Below are 16684 nucleotides of genomic sequence, written 5' to 3'. Positions count from 1 at the left end.
TCATCTCCACTACAAATAGGAAAAAGAGGCTACAATTTGCAAGAGCTCACCAAAATTGGACAGTTGAAGACTGGAAAAATGTTGCCTGGTCTGATGAGTCTCTTCTGTTGAGACATTCAGATGGTAGAGTCAGAATTTGGCATAAACAGAATGAGAACATGGATCCATCATGACTTGTTACCACTGTGCAGGCTGGTGGTGGTGGTGTAATAGTGTGGGGGATGTTTTCTTGGCACACTTTAGGCCCCTTAGTGCCAATTGGGCATCGTTTAAATGCCACGGCCTACCTGAGCATTGTTTCTGACCATGTCCATCCCTTTATGGCCACCATGTAGCCATCCTCTGATGGCTACTTCCAGCAGGATAATGCACCATGTCACAAAGCTTGAATCATTTCAAATTGGTTTCTTGAACATGACAATGAGTTCAATGTACTAAAATGGCCCCCACAGTCACCAGAGCTCAACCCAATAGAGCATCTTTGGGATGTGGTGGAACGGGAGCTTCGTGCCCTGGATGTGCATCCCACAAATCTCCATCAACTGCAAGATGCTATCCTATCAATATGGGCCAACATTTCTAAAGAACGCTTTCAGCACCTTGTTGAATCAATGCCACGTAGAATTAAGGCAGTTCTGAAGGCGAAAGGGGGTCAAACACAGTATTAGTATGGTGTTCCTAATAATCCTTTAGATGAGTGTATTTCTCTTTTCTATTTCCTGGAAAAGAGCGTGTGCTGCAGAAAAAACTGCTGACACTTAACAGCCAGAACAAACATTTGTCATAAATTCAAAATAACACATTCCAGCGCTGAATTGGCAATCAAAACATACACAGATCAGATTAAACAGAAACTCCAACTCAAGAACTGGAGATGTTTAACACATGAAATTATAAATATAATTAACTGATGAACATATTTACACATACTTCATATACATAACGTATGAAAGAGGGATCCCTTCTAGACAGGACACAAAAAATCTTCTCTGTGTTATTTTGGGAATCATTCATGGAGCTTGGCTGCCCTCTATTGGATATTTCTAGTAATTGCCACTCATTATTACACTATTATTTTTACATCTTTGTTGACATTTTTTATATTTTCTTTATATAAAAATTAAAACAGGTTTATTAACCATAAAATTTTAAAATCAAGCATGACCAAGCATACCTCAAAACATTTGAACATGCAGAAAAATGAATGATGACATTTAATGCATTGCCATGGCAACAGTATTTAAGATATCAAGAATTGCTTCAGAATTTAAAATCTGCACTGTCTTGACATTATTTGTAATTTTTTTAAACAATTCAGGTTAACATAATAGGGATACTTCAAAGTCTGTTAAAAGTGACACACTTTCTTCCGACAGCTGGTGGTACTATGACCGTGTCCCACAATATCCATATGAGCCTGCAAGGACGAACATTTGGCTCAATTTTGATGTTTTTTAATTTTCTGCAAACAGAAGATAAGAGACATTTCCTTATTCCATTTTTTTATGTTATTTTATCATGTCGCCATGGCAACACCAGTCGATATATCAAAAATCCATTTGCAATTTAGAATCGTCAGTGTCTTGGCATGACTTCCTGGGAGGAGTATATCAAATTCCTGCGCTATAACATTATCAGAAGACTTCACTGTATTTGTTCTACACTGCACAACGCACAGTCTATTTTTGATAGTAATATTTTATCTTACACAAATGATCATAGCCTGATGTAACATTTAAAATTTGGATATTGATTGGTATTCTTTTATAACTAACCAATTAATTATTATATTTTTTAATCTTGTCATTTTACTAGAATGGTAACCATTCATGATGAAGCACATCATGTTTACTATCATTGAGATTCTTTCTGCATTTCACCTTTGGGGTGCAGCCATCCTCAACAAACTCTCTCTTCTTCCTCTCTTCTCTTCGAGCTCTTTTCTCCTCCAGTCTTCCTCTCTTACCCTTGTGGCTCTTAGCCTTCTTTGGCTCTGCCCAGGTTTGCACAATGAGTCCAGGAAATCTCGGAATGCAAAGTTCAGAGGAAGCTCTTCTCCCTCTGTGCTCTACGACTCGCACACGTGACGGGAGTTGTGAGTCTTCCTTGCTGAAGGCCTCACCTCAAAGCCCCTCCTCATCATTCCAGCAACAAACTATCCACGATCTTAACAGAGGTCCAAAACATAGCCGGAACAACCAGAACTTTCTACAAAGAGCCAAAGCAACACAAGGAAACACAAGTACATCTCCAAACTTTCACTGAAAGTGCTGGTGTCCCTTTAATATAATTTGAGTAACCCAATTGCAAATCGATTTAGACTAAATGACTGTAAATGGCGAGAACCGGCTTGATAATATAAATCATATTTTAATGAATAAATTAAAAGACACAAACACACATGACGGACATGTCCGTAAACTCTCTCTCTCTCGTCGCACCACCGTCTGCCATCGGCCTTTATCCCTCTCGGAGGCTTAATTAGCCTGATAAGAGTCCAGGTGTATATAATCACGACCCGGCCCCGCCTTGCCACAATGACGTATCAGTGGTTCTCCTCTTTAGATTCCAAGAAGTGTACATTTCTCTCTACAGACAATGTCCATTATCCTTCTTTTACAGCTCAATTACCAAGATTTCAAGTTCAACATAAAACACTGAAATGAAACATAGCAAAAGCGCACACACAAACACTGCTGCGTGCATTTCTCTCTCTTGCTCTGTGGTGTCTCCGTCTCCTCCTTTTATCTCTCTCCTGCTGATTGGGCAACTCAGCACCAGGCGTGAATCCTCTCGGCCCGGCCACACCCTCCTTGCCACAGTGTTATGTGTTAGTTAGTTTGATGTTTAAGATTAGCAATAAAGTCTTGTTTGTATTTCAAAGCCAATTTAACTGTGGTATATTTTGGACGGCTATGAAACAACCATGCATCCCGTCAACAGCATCGGGTAGCCCCACGATGGCCGTGAATGTCAAATTTTGTTCTCTGCAGCGAGTGCGCTTCCACAGGAAAAAAATACGCTATGCATTGTCGGACGATGTGTGGAGAGGGCATATACTGTATAGTTAGATGATTCTACTGATAGATGACAAAAATTCCCCATTCACGCACAATACACAGTTGAATTTTGCCTGTGACCAGGGAGCGCAGAGTTGTCAAACCCGTAATCACTGGTGTAATTGGGTTGTTTCAATTTGCGGGAGCATGCATCTCTAACTAAGACCTCTCTCATCAACAAGGTGTTTCTGTCAACAGCACTTCCGCTCACTGGATGTTTTTTGTTTTGGCACCATTCTAGAGTAAATTCTAGAGACTGTTGTGTGTGAAAATCCCAGGAGATAAGCAGTTACAGAAATACTCAAACCAACCAATACTCAAATAATCATCCATATGATTATTTAATCACCCAATTGTGTGGCAGCAGTTCAGTGCATAAAATCGTGCAGATACTGGTCATGAGCTTCAGTATGAATGGCATGAATGTTGGTGCCAGACGGGCTGGTCTGAGTATTTCTGTAACTGCTGATCTCCGGGGATTTTCACGCATAACAGTCTCTAGAATCTTCTCAGAATGGTGCCAAAAACAAAAAAAACATCCAGTGAGCGGCAGTTCTGTGGATGAAAATGCCTGGTTGATGAGAGAGGTCAACAGAGAATGGCCAGACTGGTTCAAAAGGACGAAGTCTACGGTAACTCAAATAACCATTCTGTACAACTGTGGTGAGAAGAATATCATCTCAGAATGCTATTCTGAGATGCAGGTTGGCGCGGTTTTGGCGCCACGAGGGGGACCTACACAATTTTAGGCTGGTGGTTTTAATGTTGTAGATGATTGTCGTATAATGGCATGCCCGCTCACTTAATTGGAATTAACCCATTTTGCTAATGAGTTTAAACCATATAATATAATAAATGACTACCTATTAAATGAAAATAATTGAATTTGATATATAATATATAATAAACACTTAAAATCCTTTATAAATTACTATAAAAATGCGTGTTTGTTTTAGACACTCGCGTAAGAGGATGGCTGCTACTGGATTCCTACACACCAACCTTCTTCCTCTCTGTCGTCTACCTCCTTATAGTCTACCTGGGACCAAAGTACATGAGAAACAGACCAGCATACTCACTAAAAAACATCTTACTGCTCTACAACTTCTCTCTCACTATGTTGTCATTCTATATGCTGGTTGAGGTAAGAGAGCGTACATTAGAATCTACAGTGCTCTCCACTAATATTGGCACAATATTGTGCAAAGAAGGCTGTTAAAAATATGTCTTTATTGTTTATCCTTTTATCTTTCATTAAAAATATTCACAAAAATCTATCATCTAATGGATATCAAACAATTGCAAGCACAACGCAAGTTTTACAAAGTTTTTTTTTTTGTTGTCAAATATATGTGTAGCACAATTATTGGCACAATTTTATTCAATACTTAGAGCAGTTATCTTGGCACAGAAAGATTGCACAGTGTCTTCTCCTATAATGGCTGTAAATGAGGTTGAAGAACACATGGCAAGGTATCCGAGACCATTCCTCCATACAGAATCTCTCCAGATCCTTCAGATTCTGATTTCCATGCTGGTGGACTCTCCACTTCACCCCACATCTTTTCTATGGGGTTCATTTCAGGGGACTAGGATGGCCATGTCCGAACCTTGATTTTGTGGTCACTGAACCATTTTTGTTTTGATTTTTATGTTTGTTTTGGATAATTGTCCTGCTGGAAGATCCAACATGACCATTTTAAGCTTTCTGGCAGAGGCAGTCAGGTTTTGATTTTTTATCTGTTGGTATTTGATATAGTCCATGATGTCATGTATCTGAACAAAATGTCCAGGACCTCTGGCATAAAAACAGCCCCACAATGTTAAAGATCCACCACCATATTTAACCATGGGCATGGGGTACGTTTTTATATGTCTAACTCTCTGTGTACACCAAACCCATCTCACCAAAGCCAAAATGCTCTATTTTTGTTTCATCTGACCATAGAACCTGGTCCCATTTGAAGTTCTAGTAGTGTCTGGCAAACTGGTTGGATGAGAGAAGGGTTTTTTTTCTTGAAAACCTCCCTAACAACTTGGGGTGATGTAGGTGACATATGATTGTAGTTTGAGACTTTCTGACCTCAAGACCCAACTAATTCCTGCAATTATCCAGCACTGATCCTTGGATAATTTTTAGCCAATTGAACCATCCTCCTCATCGTGTGTGGAGACAATATAGACAAACATCCTCTTCCAGGGTAATATTCGTAATATCTCCAGTTGACTGTAACTTCTAATTATTGCCCTGAGGGTGAATATATTGGGCATTTTCAATGCTTTAGCTATTTTTTTAAAGCCATTTCCCATTTTGTGAAGCTCAACAACCTTTTGCTGCACATCAGAACTATATTCTTTGGTCTTGCCCATTGTGATGGATGAATTTAGGAATTTTGCTTGTGTGTTACCTCATATTTATTCCTGTGAAACAGGAAGTCATGGCTGAACAATTTAATGTTCCTAGTCACCCAGGTGCACTAAAAAAAAAACCCAATTTGAATGGGAATATAATTCAGATATATTTTACACATAAGAATTTCTAGTGGTATCAATAATTGTGGCAAATATGTTTTGGAGAAAAATATTTAATTAAGAGATTTTTTTACCCCTTTCAATTATTTTACTTCAGGTTTGATTTTTGTGAATATTTTGAATAAAAGATCAAAAGGATAAACAATAAAAACCTTTCAGGATTCTTTGCTCATATTAAAGAGTGCCAATATTAGTTGAGGACACTGCATGATTGTTTCTCCCCAGTAGCAACACAAGTGCTCATCTGTTGCTGTGTTGATGTAAAGTGTGTTTAAAGCAGTTTTTACCTAATGTTTTGTGTCTGTGTGTGCATCTGGGTTGGTAGCTGATATCAGCAGTGTGGTCTGCAGGTTATCGTCTACAGTGTCAGGGATTGCATGAAGCGGGTGATGCAGATATTAGGGTGAGTGACTGTATTTACCATCATTCTTTTCTACTGCTCCAACAGATCTTGTTTCTCATGTATTAGGCTCATTTGTGATGCCAAATGCAGTTGGTGAAAAGAATTAAGGTGAGAAAATAAGGCTATGTATGGAATATCATACAATACAAGTCCAGTACGCTACATTTCTGTATGATTGTAATACACAGATTACCTAGTACGCCAAGTGTGCAGTTCAATGTGTAGAACTGATTTGCATTTCAATTTTTATTTATTCATTTAACAGAATTTTATCCAAACTGACTTAAAATTGAGAAGAATTTAGAGATCAATCAAAAGGAAAAATGCAAGAAGTGCTACCATACCTTCCATTTCCAGTGTTAAATAAAGTGGAAGAAATATAAGATGTGATTATTTGATTGTTTGTAGGTCTAGAGTAACTGGGGTTCTCTATCAATTAGCATTCCTGTTCATCTCAATAGAGCACAACAGGGGTGTAATCAATAGTAAATGCTTCTGTTTAAGCCATTAGCCTTAATTATTTCAACTGCATTTTTAAAAAAAGGGAAGGGTGAAAAAAAGGGTAAAATCTACCAATCAGAGAATCTTGTCAAACAAAAATACTGTGCAGTGACCACTACCATCACACACATAAGTTCACTCTCCCTAAAACTACATATATATATATATATATATATATATATATATATATATATATATATATATATTAGGGCTATCAATCGATTACATTTTTTAATCAAATTAATTACATGGTGTCCCGATTAATTAATCGTGATTAATGGCATATACAAATATTTGCTGAGAAAGCCCCTCATATAACAATAATTCAATATATAAAGATTATACACATTTATATCAATATATAATTATACATAGTTATCTTTAAATATTATATAATATTATATATATATATGTGTGTGTGTGTGTGTGTGTGTACATATACAGTGAGGAAAATAAGTATTTGAACACCCCGCTATTTTGCAAGTTCTCCCACTTGGAAATCATGGAGGGGTCTGAAATTGACATCGTAGGTGCATGTCCACTGTGAGAGACATATGATTTTTTAACTATTTATTTGTATGATACAACTGCAAATAAGTATTTGAACACCTGTCTATCAGCTAGAATTCTGACCCTCAAAGACCTGTTAGTCTGCCTTTAAAATGTCCACCTCCACTCCATTTATTATCCTAAATTAGATGCACCTGTTTGAGGTCGTTAGCTGCATAAAGACACCTGTCCACCCCATACAATCAGTAAGAATCCAACTACTAACATGGCCAAGACCAAAGAGCTGTCCAAAGACACTAGAGACAAAATTGTACACCTCCACAAGGCTGGAAAGGGCTACGGGGAAATTGCCAAGCAGCTTGGTGAAAAAAGGTCCACTGTTGGAGCAATCATTAGAAAATGGAAGAAGCTAAACATGACTGTCAATCTCCCTCGGACTGGGGCTCCATGCAAGATCTCACCTCGTGGGGTCTCAATTATCCTAAGAAAGGTGAGAATTCAGCCCAGAACTACGCGGGAGGAGCTGGCCAATGACCTGAAAAGAGCTGGGACCACCGTTTCCAAGGTTACTGTTGGTAATACACTAAGACGTCATGGTTTGAAATCATGCATGGCACGGAAGGTTCCCCTGCTTAAACCAGCACATGTCAAGGCCCGTCTTAAGTTTGCCAATGACCATTTGGATGATCCAGTGGAGTCATCTCTAGTCCACTAACCGTGTTTGGAGGAAGAAGAATGATGAGTACCATCCCAAGAACACCATCCCTACTGTGAAGCATGGGGGTGGTAGCATCATGCTTTGGAGGTGTTTTTCTGCACATGGGACAGGGCGACTGCACTGTATTAAGGAGAAGATGACCGGGGCCATGTATTGCGAGATTTTGGGGAACAACCTCCTTCCCTCAGTTAGAGCATTGAAGATGGGTCGAGGCTGGGTCTTCCAACATGACAATGACCCGAAGCACACAGCCAGGATAACCAAGGAGTGGCTCTGTAAGAAGCATATCAAGGTTCTGGCGTGGCCTAGCCAGTCTCCAGACCTAAATCCAATAGAGAATCTTTGGAGGGAGCTCAAACTCCGTGTTTCTCAGCGACAGCCCAGAAACCTGACTGATCTAGAGAAGATCTGTGTGGAGGAGTGGGCCAAAATCCCTCCTGCAGTGTGTGCAAACCTGGTGAAAAACTACAGGAAACGGTTGACCTCTGTAATTGCAAACAAAGGCTACTGTACCAAATATTAACATTGATTTTCTCAGGTGTTCAAATACTTATTTGCAGCTGTATCATACAAATAAATAGTTAAAAAATCATACATTGTGATTTCTGGATTTTTTTTATTTAGATTATGTCTCTCACAGTGGACATGCACCTACGATGACAATTTCAGACCCTCCATGATTTCTAAGTGGGAGAACTTGCAAAATAGCAGGGGGTTCAAATACTTATTTTCCTCACTGTATATATACACATACATACATACATACATACACACACACATATATATATATATATACACACACACACACACACACATCTGAATATTTTGCAATCAAATCAAAATCTATTGTTTCTATATTTATAACCAACAAATTAATATTCTTATAATTTTCTGTAGTTTATTTATTTTTTAACACCTTTTCTCCCCTATTTGGAATGGCCAATTTCCACTACTTGGACAAGTCTCAGTTCCCTCCACTTCTGAGACAGTCAATCCGCACATCTTATCACATGGCTCTTTGTGCATGACACTGCGGAGACTCTGCATGTGGAGGCTCATGCTACACTCACAACTTACCACACGCCCCATTGAGAGCGAGATCCAATAATCACAACCATGAGGAGGTTATCCCATGTGACTCTACCCTCCCTAGCATCTGGCCAATTTGATTGAGACCTGGCTGGAGTCACTCAGCACATACTGGATTCGAACTCATGACTCCAGGCGTGGTAGTCAGCATCAATACTCGATGAGCTACCCAGGCCCCCCTTTTCCTGTAGTTTTAATTAGATGACGTCATTTACGGTGCTTCATGGGATTGTAGTTCATTTCCTCATTAAAGATGTTAAATACACAGTCTTGTAACTTTGTCATTTTGTCTGGCGTTAAATACTTTTTTGCTTCAAATTAAAGTTTGTAATGTTGCGATTCTCCTCAGTGCTGGTTGGATTTAGGGATGTGCAAAACTACCAATTGTCATAATCGACTAGTCAGTTCGTTGTTTCTAGGGACATTAATTAACCATAATAATAATAATATTAAGAAGAGATTCTGAAATTACAGGAAACAATTATTTTAGGGACTTTTGGGTTTAGACATAAAAAAAAACAGGTTTATACATAACCTAAAATACAATTTATAATATATTAGTTTGATGATTCACTAGTGAAATGTGTAGTTTTTTGGAGGGCATTTAACAGCTTGAAAGACTTATATTTATTACCGGTCTGCAGAAAAGTGCGTAATATTGCGTAACGTTTATGGCTCATGTAATTGGCTAATAAAATGTCCAAAGATGGCAGCATTCAGGTTGGGTACTTTGGGACTACATGCACCAGGGACTTCACGAAAAGGCAGAAGAAATTTCTTCTTAACAACCATTTTATTTTTAGTTTGTAACTTAAGAAAAAAGTTACGAATATTTTGTATTCGGGCCTGGGTAGCTCAGTGAGTATTGACACTGACTACCACCCTGGAGTCTTAGCTTTAAGCTAAGCTAAAATGCTATTTCTAGCCCTTTTACATGCACCTATTATCATGCATGAATAAAATAAATTATATTAAGACAATTTGCATTAGATGATAATTTTTTTACTCTCTTGTAAGATCATTAAAATTAGGGCAGGGGGGCCTTGGTAGCTCAGCGAGTATTAACGCTGACTACCAATCTGGAGTCGCGAGTTCGAATCCAGGGTGTGCCGAGTGACTCCAGCCAAATCTCCTAAGCAACCAAATTGTCCCGGTTGCTAGGGAGGGTAGAGTCACATGGGGTAACCTCCTCGTGGTTGCAATTTAGGGGTTCTTGCTCTCAATGGGGTGCATGGTAAGATGTACGTGGATCACTGAGAGTAGCATGAGCCTCCACATGCTGTGTCTCTCCACGGTGTCATGCACAATGAGCCACATGATGAGATGTTCGGATTGACTGTCTCAGAAGCAGAGGCAACTGAGACTTGAGGAGAGTTATTATATTTTGTATTCCCAATTAAACTTCTAAAGAAAGATTGTTCTTAAGAAAAACTTAAACAGCATTCAAATTCTTGCATTTTTTTTTCTTAAATATCGTCGTATTTGGGCCGTTTACGTAGAAATTTTATTTTAGACTGAAAAATATTTTTAACTGTTTTGTGTTTAAATATATTATTATTTCCAGCTTGTAAACCATGTAAATAGACACATAATAATTATAACATTAGAAAGCTGACTTTCTTTTTCACCCCCCATCCACATCCCTATTGGAGTTGGGCACAGCGGAGACAGCCTCTGTAACCCTTTCCCATTTACCTGCATCTTACTTTCTGATGTGATATAATTATCAAGCTTCCTATGGAGAACTTTTTCCTTCCAGTAATTTCCTCAACAAGAAACTCTTGTTTACTAAAGTTAAAGTTTTTTTTTTATTTATCAATTTTCTATTTCTTAGATGATAACTGTATGCCACTCACTGAATTTAACTTACACCTTAAAAAGTTAATGTTGTCTATTAATTTTAACAGATATGCCTTGACGATTTATTATACCTCTAAATGCACAGTTGGAAGTAATGAATATGAAACAGTAGTTCATGGTCAGTTAAATTAAAACTACTGTAGGCATTAAGTCATTGTGTCATACTATCTATTACATTGAAATTGGAAAATTAACATGTTTGTAAATGGATAGGTAGCAAAAGTCCTGTGGTGGTACTATTTCTCCAAGCTGATTGAATTCCTTGACACCATCTTCATTGTGCTGAGGAAGAAAAACAGCCAGATCAGTTTCCTACATGTGTATCATCACACATCTATGTTCAACATCTGGTGGTGTGTTCTCAACTGGATACCCTGTGGACAGAGTAAGTCCATCTATTCTATAGGACACACTTACAGCAGGGGAAAGGTCATGGACAGTACTGCCATGAGGAATAGTGGTTTACAGCAGAAGGTCTGTTTTAAGATGATGTTTCCAAAATAGCCAATGTAATAATGTTACATCAGTCAATGACTACTACTAATAGTGTAGATGGCATTACACTAGTAGTTCAGATTGATATTAAAGGGTTTGAAATTAACACCCATTAATATTACCATGGCGATGTTAACTTGCAATTTGGCAGATTATGAGAGTAAAAATTGCATTAAGGACTAGGCAAACCATCTCTCAGACAGACAACATCGGTGGCTGCAACCTGAATTTTTTTTAGCTAAGCCAAATCTCAGCAGATTTGCACAGCATCTGCACAGATCTGGCTTACATGACCATAACCATAACTAGGCAACAAAATGTCAAATCACAGATTTTGAAAGTGCTTAAATTTGACTGTATATACTTTTTCTGTGAAAATGCATAAAGTCCATTCTTAGGAAAGAAAACAATGTGTAACATTGGAAGGCTTTGTTTGGAAAAAGCTTATAAAACATAATATTATTGCACTAAAATAGCACAAAATCAACATTAAATGTTTCCCAAAGTCTAAGTGGGAAGAACTAATTGAAAAGAACTAGTCCCCATAGGTTGATTATTCATTGCAATGAGCATTAAATCATCCTCCACAGTAAACATAACCTTCTCTTACTAAATTAATCATGGTGTTACTACAGCAACCATAGTATCACCGTGATATTTTGTAGTAAAATCATAGTAACCACAAAATTAAACATGTAATGTTTCTAAAATGGTATGCATCAATAGAAGGAAATGTGACCTTTAGTACAAAGGAGTTAACATGTCACAAATTTGCTTATATTTGATTAGTGATCTAGAAATAGTACAGAATTTAAAATTTCTTCATTTTAAGACAACTTTTAGTTCCAGGATAATATGAAGCAGAAAAAAAAAACTCAATGTCTTTTGGAACCCACTGTATAAACAAGCATGTAAACAGATGGCATGATGGTTTGTGACATGATGCAACATGTTTGTCCAGGTTTCTTTGGGCCGACGCTAAACAGTTTCATTCACATCCTCATGTATTCTTACTACGGTCTGTCAGCCATCCCATCCATGCACAAATATCTGTGGTGGAAACGCTACCTCACACAGGCTCAGCTGGTTAGTGCACAAACTCTGTATCCAACTACAATGCACGTTTACCATCTTCAGAACACGCTACACTCCTCATTGCACCTTATTATTACTGTGCTCTATTTTGTTCTGCTTTATCCATTTCTGTTCGATGTTGCTACTGTATCTTGTGTTCTGTTATATTCTGTTCAATTCTATCCTGCTCTTTTAATTATTTCTAATTCTGTTGTATTCAGTTCTATTCAATTCCCTTCTTTTGTATTATGTTTTATTTCAATATTTTCTATTATATTCTACTTTAGTTGGATTCTATTATGTAGAATCCAACTTTTTAAAAGAGGATTGTGTTTAATTTTCTCTTTTGTCTTTCAGGTTCAGTTTGTTTTGACTATAACGCACACCGTAAGTGCATGGGTCGTTCCTTGTGGTTTCCCTCTAGGCTGTCTGAAATTTCAAACCTCCTATATGGTCACACTCGTCCTCCTGTTTGTCAACTTCTACATGAAGGTGAGTAATGCACATTGTTAGTTTTCACATTTTGAATTTATTTAAATGTCATGTAGTCCGTTTCATGCAGTTTCCTCTTTGAAACAAGGATATATAAAAGCAGTTTTATTAAAGTTAAAGTGTTAGAAAAAGTGTAAAACACTTTTGAGACGAAAAAAGAAATAAAAAGAGAAACAAAATAGAAAAATAAACACAAAACTGAGGAAATTCTGAAGATTTTGGAACAAGTCTCTTATTCAGAAAAAAATCTTATGGCTAAAAATAGCTCCTACTCGAAAATTTTGGAGCAACTCTTAAAAATGAAGGGTGTTACTCCTAATTTTAGGACTCATAAATCTTATTTCATGGAGTATTTTAATTCTAAAAGTAGCTCCTAAACTCACGACAATTTAGAAGTTGTCCTGAGGACTGTGTGTGCATGTATTTCCAGCTGTCTATCTATAATGAATCTGCAGACAAGTAGCGGTTCTCTGTCTACATTAAAATATTTTATAGAAATTACCGAAAGGCAATTTTCATAAAATGTGAAGTTACCCATAGCAATGAGGTTAACTCTGCCTTTACTATTACCTTAAAATTGCTCTTAGCAGTTTTGTAAATAGATTTTAAACAAAAACTCTTAGCTAGGAACTTTTTGGAGAACTCCTATTTTTAAGATAAAAATCCTTGTGAATGCGGGCCCAGATTAGTTATGCTATGTTCCATTCAAGTCGGAATTGGGATATTCCTACTTGATATCCCTGATCTCAGACCATAAATGTATTCCATTGCCAGATTCCAGATGATGATGATGGGCAATGCTCCCATTAACTTAGCAGGGGTTTTACTGTCACTAGAGACATCCCCTAGCAACCCAATTGATAAACAGTGCTGCAGCTCTAGCATTTGTGCTACAGGTTTACGATTATCTAATGAGAGTTTAATTCCATACACCGGTTTCTGTATTTTTGTTTGTATTTTGTTGTTTCTGTACCGGTTTCGGTTGCAGGTGTTTTTTTAAACAAGTTTTAATGTCATGTAATGTAGGCACTTTGACTCATTATCAATATCATTTAATACACAACAGTTAGTTCTGGTCCTCGAATCTGATTGGACAAGAGACTTTCCATGAGTGCTGATGTCTCAGACACTTTACTGTTAGTATCACTCCGCTTGTGTTCATGGCATTCTAAACTAGTGTAAGAGCTCTAGGTTAGTCTCTCTTCATTTATCCCTGTGCCATTAAAGATTTGGTGACAAAAGACCTTTTGTGTATGTTATGAGCGAGATGAGATGATGTTCATTTGAGTCAGCAAGCTGTTTCTTTTAAGTCATTTGCAATTGCCTCTAAATCCATAATCTCTAGTACTACTACTAGACTACGGAAATACAGTTAAACTAACAGCTTCAGCATCAAGTCTCATCACAGGTGAACATATTCAAGTAAACATTCAACATGGCGGAGGAGAGAATACTCAGGGAGGACCCTGCTAGGATGGCCATATTTTACACAGAGAAAATAGGATGCATTTGACCAAAATGACATTATACTGCAAGCTGAATAACAGTAAAGATGAGGAAGACTTAAACAGCTATAGCTTTACGGTTCATTTCTGCTTAGGAGGCGTGACAGACACAGGTAATTGCACAGTCGCTTTCTCTCTCTCTCTCTCTCTCTCTCTCTCTCTCACACACGCACACACTTGTTTCTCCAATTACTTATTAGAAATATGCCCAAGCCATTGTTACTAGTTCTAAAGTGAAATTGAGGAGGATTGGGGGTGCATCTTTTGAACAAGCAATGGCAGATTCTGATCTATGGCTTAAGTAGTTCCATGAACAAAGGCCATTTTTTTGTGACAGTCCTTAGTTTTTCCTTGTTTTATTTACTTTTTCGTTGAACTGTTGTATATAACCAACACTATACTTGCAATTGTGCTGTGTGGCCCCGTGCCTGTGGCAGAATCACAGCCGTGCTAATGTAGGGCCATACAGCATATGAGCAAAAGTGCTGAGTGTGATATTGCTTTAATAAAAGAGAATGTTTATCAATTACTTTGTATAGCTCTCTGGGTGCTGACATGTTTGTGCAACATCACACACGCCTACATCTCAGCGAAATCAGAGTTTCCTACTTCAAGTGCCGAAGTCGGAAAATCAGACTTTACGGGTTAAATAAAATGCAGCATTATTTCTGATGTACAATATAAAATGTACAAGAATTTTCACAAGGGCAATTTTCACAGGGGTTATGAGGATTCAAACACTAAAGCTGCACAAGTACCTATTGAATGTGTTAATATTTTATATTGGATTATTATTCTGGCTTGTATTCTTTGGCAGCCCATACAACTGTGTGATAAAAAGTATTTACCACACTGATTGCGGAGGGTCTGATAATTCCTCTAGTGCCACAAAAGTTCAAAATTGCACTTATGTTTATACCATCATTTATTTAAATCAGAATAATTTTTGCTACACCTACAAATTTTGTCCAATCTTCCAGACAAAGACTTGCCAACAAGATTGTAGGGGATTAAGAAAAAAACAAAATTATATATATATAATATATATATATATATATATATATATATATATATATATATATATATATATATATACAGTGAAGAAAATAAGTATTTGAACACCCTGCTATTTTGCAAGTTCTCCCACTTAGAAATCATGGAGGGGTCTGAAATTGTCATCGTAGGTGTATGTCCACTGTGAGAGACATAATCTAAAAAAAAATCCAGAAATCACAATGTATGATTTTTTAACTATTTATTTGTATGATACAGCTGCAAATAAGTATTTGAACACCTGAGAAAATCAATGTTAATATTTGGTACAGTAGCCTTTGTTTGCAATTACAGAGGTCAAACGTTTCCTGTAGTTTTTCACCAGGTTTGACACACACTGCAGGAGGGATTTTGGCCCACTCCTCCACACAGATCTTCTCTAGATCAGTCAGGTTTCTGGGCTGTCGCTGAGAAACACGGAGTTTGTGCTCCCTCCAAAGATTCTCTACTGGGTTTAGGTCTGGAGACTGGCTAGGCCACGCCAGAACCTTGATATGCTTCTTACAGAGCCACTCCTTGGTTATCCTGGCTGTGTGCTTCGGGTCATTGTCATGTTGGAAGACCCAGCCTCGACCCATCTTCAATGCTCTAACTGAGGGAAGGAGGTTGTTCCCCAAAATCTCGCAATACATGGCCCCGGTCATCCTCTCCTTAATACAGTGCAGTCGCCCTGTCCCATGTGCAGAAAAACACCCCCAAAGCATGATGCTACCACCCCCATGCTTCACAGTAGGGATGGTGTTCTTGGGATGGTACTCATCATTCTTCTTCCTCCAAACACGGTTAGTGGAATTATGACCAAAAAGTTCTATTTTGGTCTCATCTGACCACATGACTTTCTCCCATGACTCCTCTGGATCATCCAAATGGTCATTGGCAAACTTAAGACGGGCCTTGACATGTGCTGGTTTAAGCAGAGGAACCTTCCGTGCCATGCATGATTTCAAACCATGACGTCTTAGTGTATTACCAACAGTAACCTTGGAAACGGTGGTCCCAGCTCTTTTCAGGTCATTGACCAGCTCCTCCCGTGTAGTTCTGGGCTGATTTCTCACCTTTCTTAGGATCATTGAGACCCCACGAGGTGAGATCTTGCATGGAGCCCCAGTCCGAGGGAGATTGACAGTCATGTTTAGCTTCTTCCATTTTCTAATGATTGCTTCAACAGTGGACCTTTTTTCACTAAGCTGCTTGGCAATTTCCCCGTAGCCCTTTCCAGCCTTGTGGAGGTGTACAATTTTGTCTCTAGTGTCTTTGGACAGCTCTTTGGTCTTGGCCATGTTAGTAGTTGGATTCTTACTGATTGTATGGGGTGGACAGGTGTCTTTATGCAGCTAACGACCTCAAACAGGTGCATCTAATTTAGGATAATAAATGGAGTGGAGCTGGACAT

At 38.1% G+C, this 16684-nt stretch overlaps 1 protein-coding gene across 1 annotated transcript in view; it reads left to right on the top strand.

Annotated features, from left to right (window-relative positions):
• Window positions 1–16684, top strand: part of LOC127634679 (elongation of very long chain fatty acids protein 2-like) — a 50832-nt gene that overhangs the window by 29716 nt on the left and 4432 nt on the right. The window contains exons 3-7 of the mRNA XM_052114323.1: window positions 4016–4203; window positions 5917–5994; window positions 10886–11057; window positions 12129–12253; window positions 12599–12733. Coding sequence (XP_051970283.1) covers window positions 4016–4203; window positions 5917–5994; window positions 10886–11057; window positions 12129–12253; window positions 12599–12733 — 698 coding nt within the window. The remainder of the gene's footprint in view (window positions 1–4015; window positions 4204–5916; window positions 5995–10885; window positions 11058–12128; window positions 12254–12598; window positions 12734–16684) is intronic.

This window comes from Xyrauchen texanus, chromosome 41 (genome assembly GCF_025860055.1).
Source record: "Xyrauchen texanus isolate HMW12.3.18 chromosome 41, RBS_HiC_50CHRs, whole genome shotgun sequence".
In the NCBI taxonomy this organism is placed as follows: domain Eukaryota; kingdom Metazoa; phylum Chordata; class Actinopteri; order Cypriniformes; family Catostomidae; genus Xyrauchen; species Xyrauchen texanus.
This window is presented reverse-complemented; position numbering and strand designations above follow the sequence as displayed.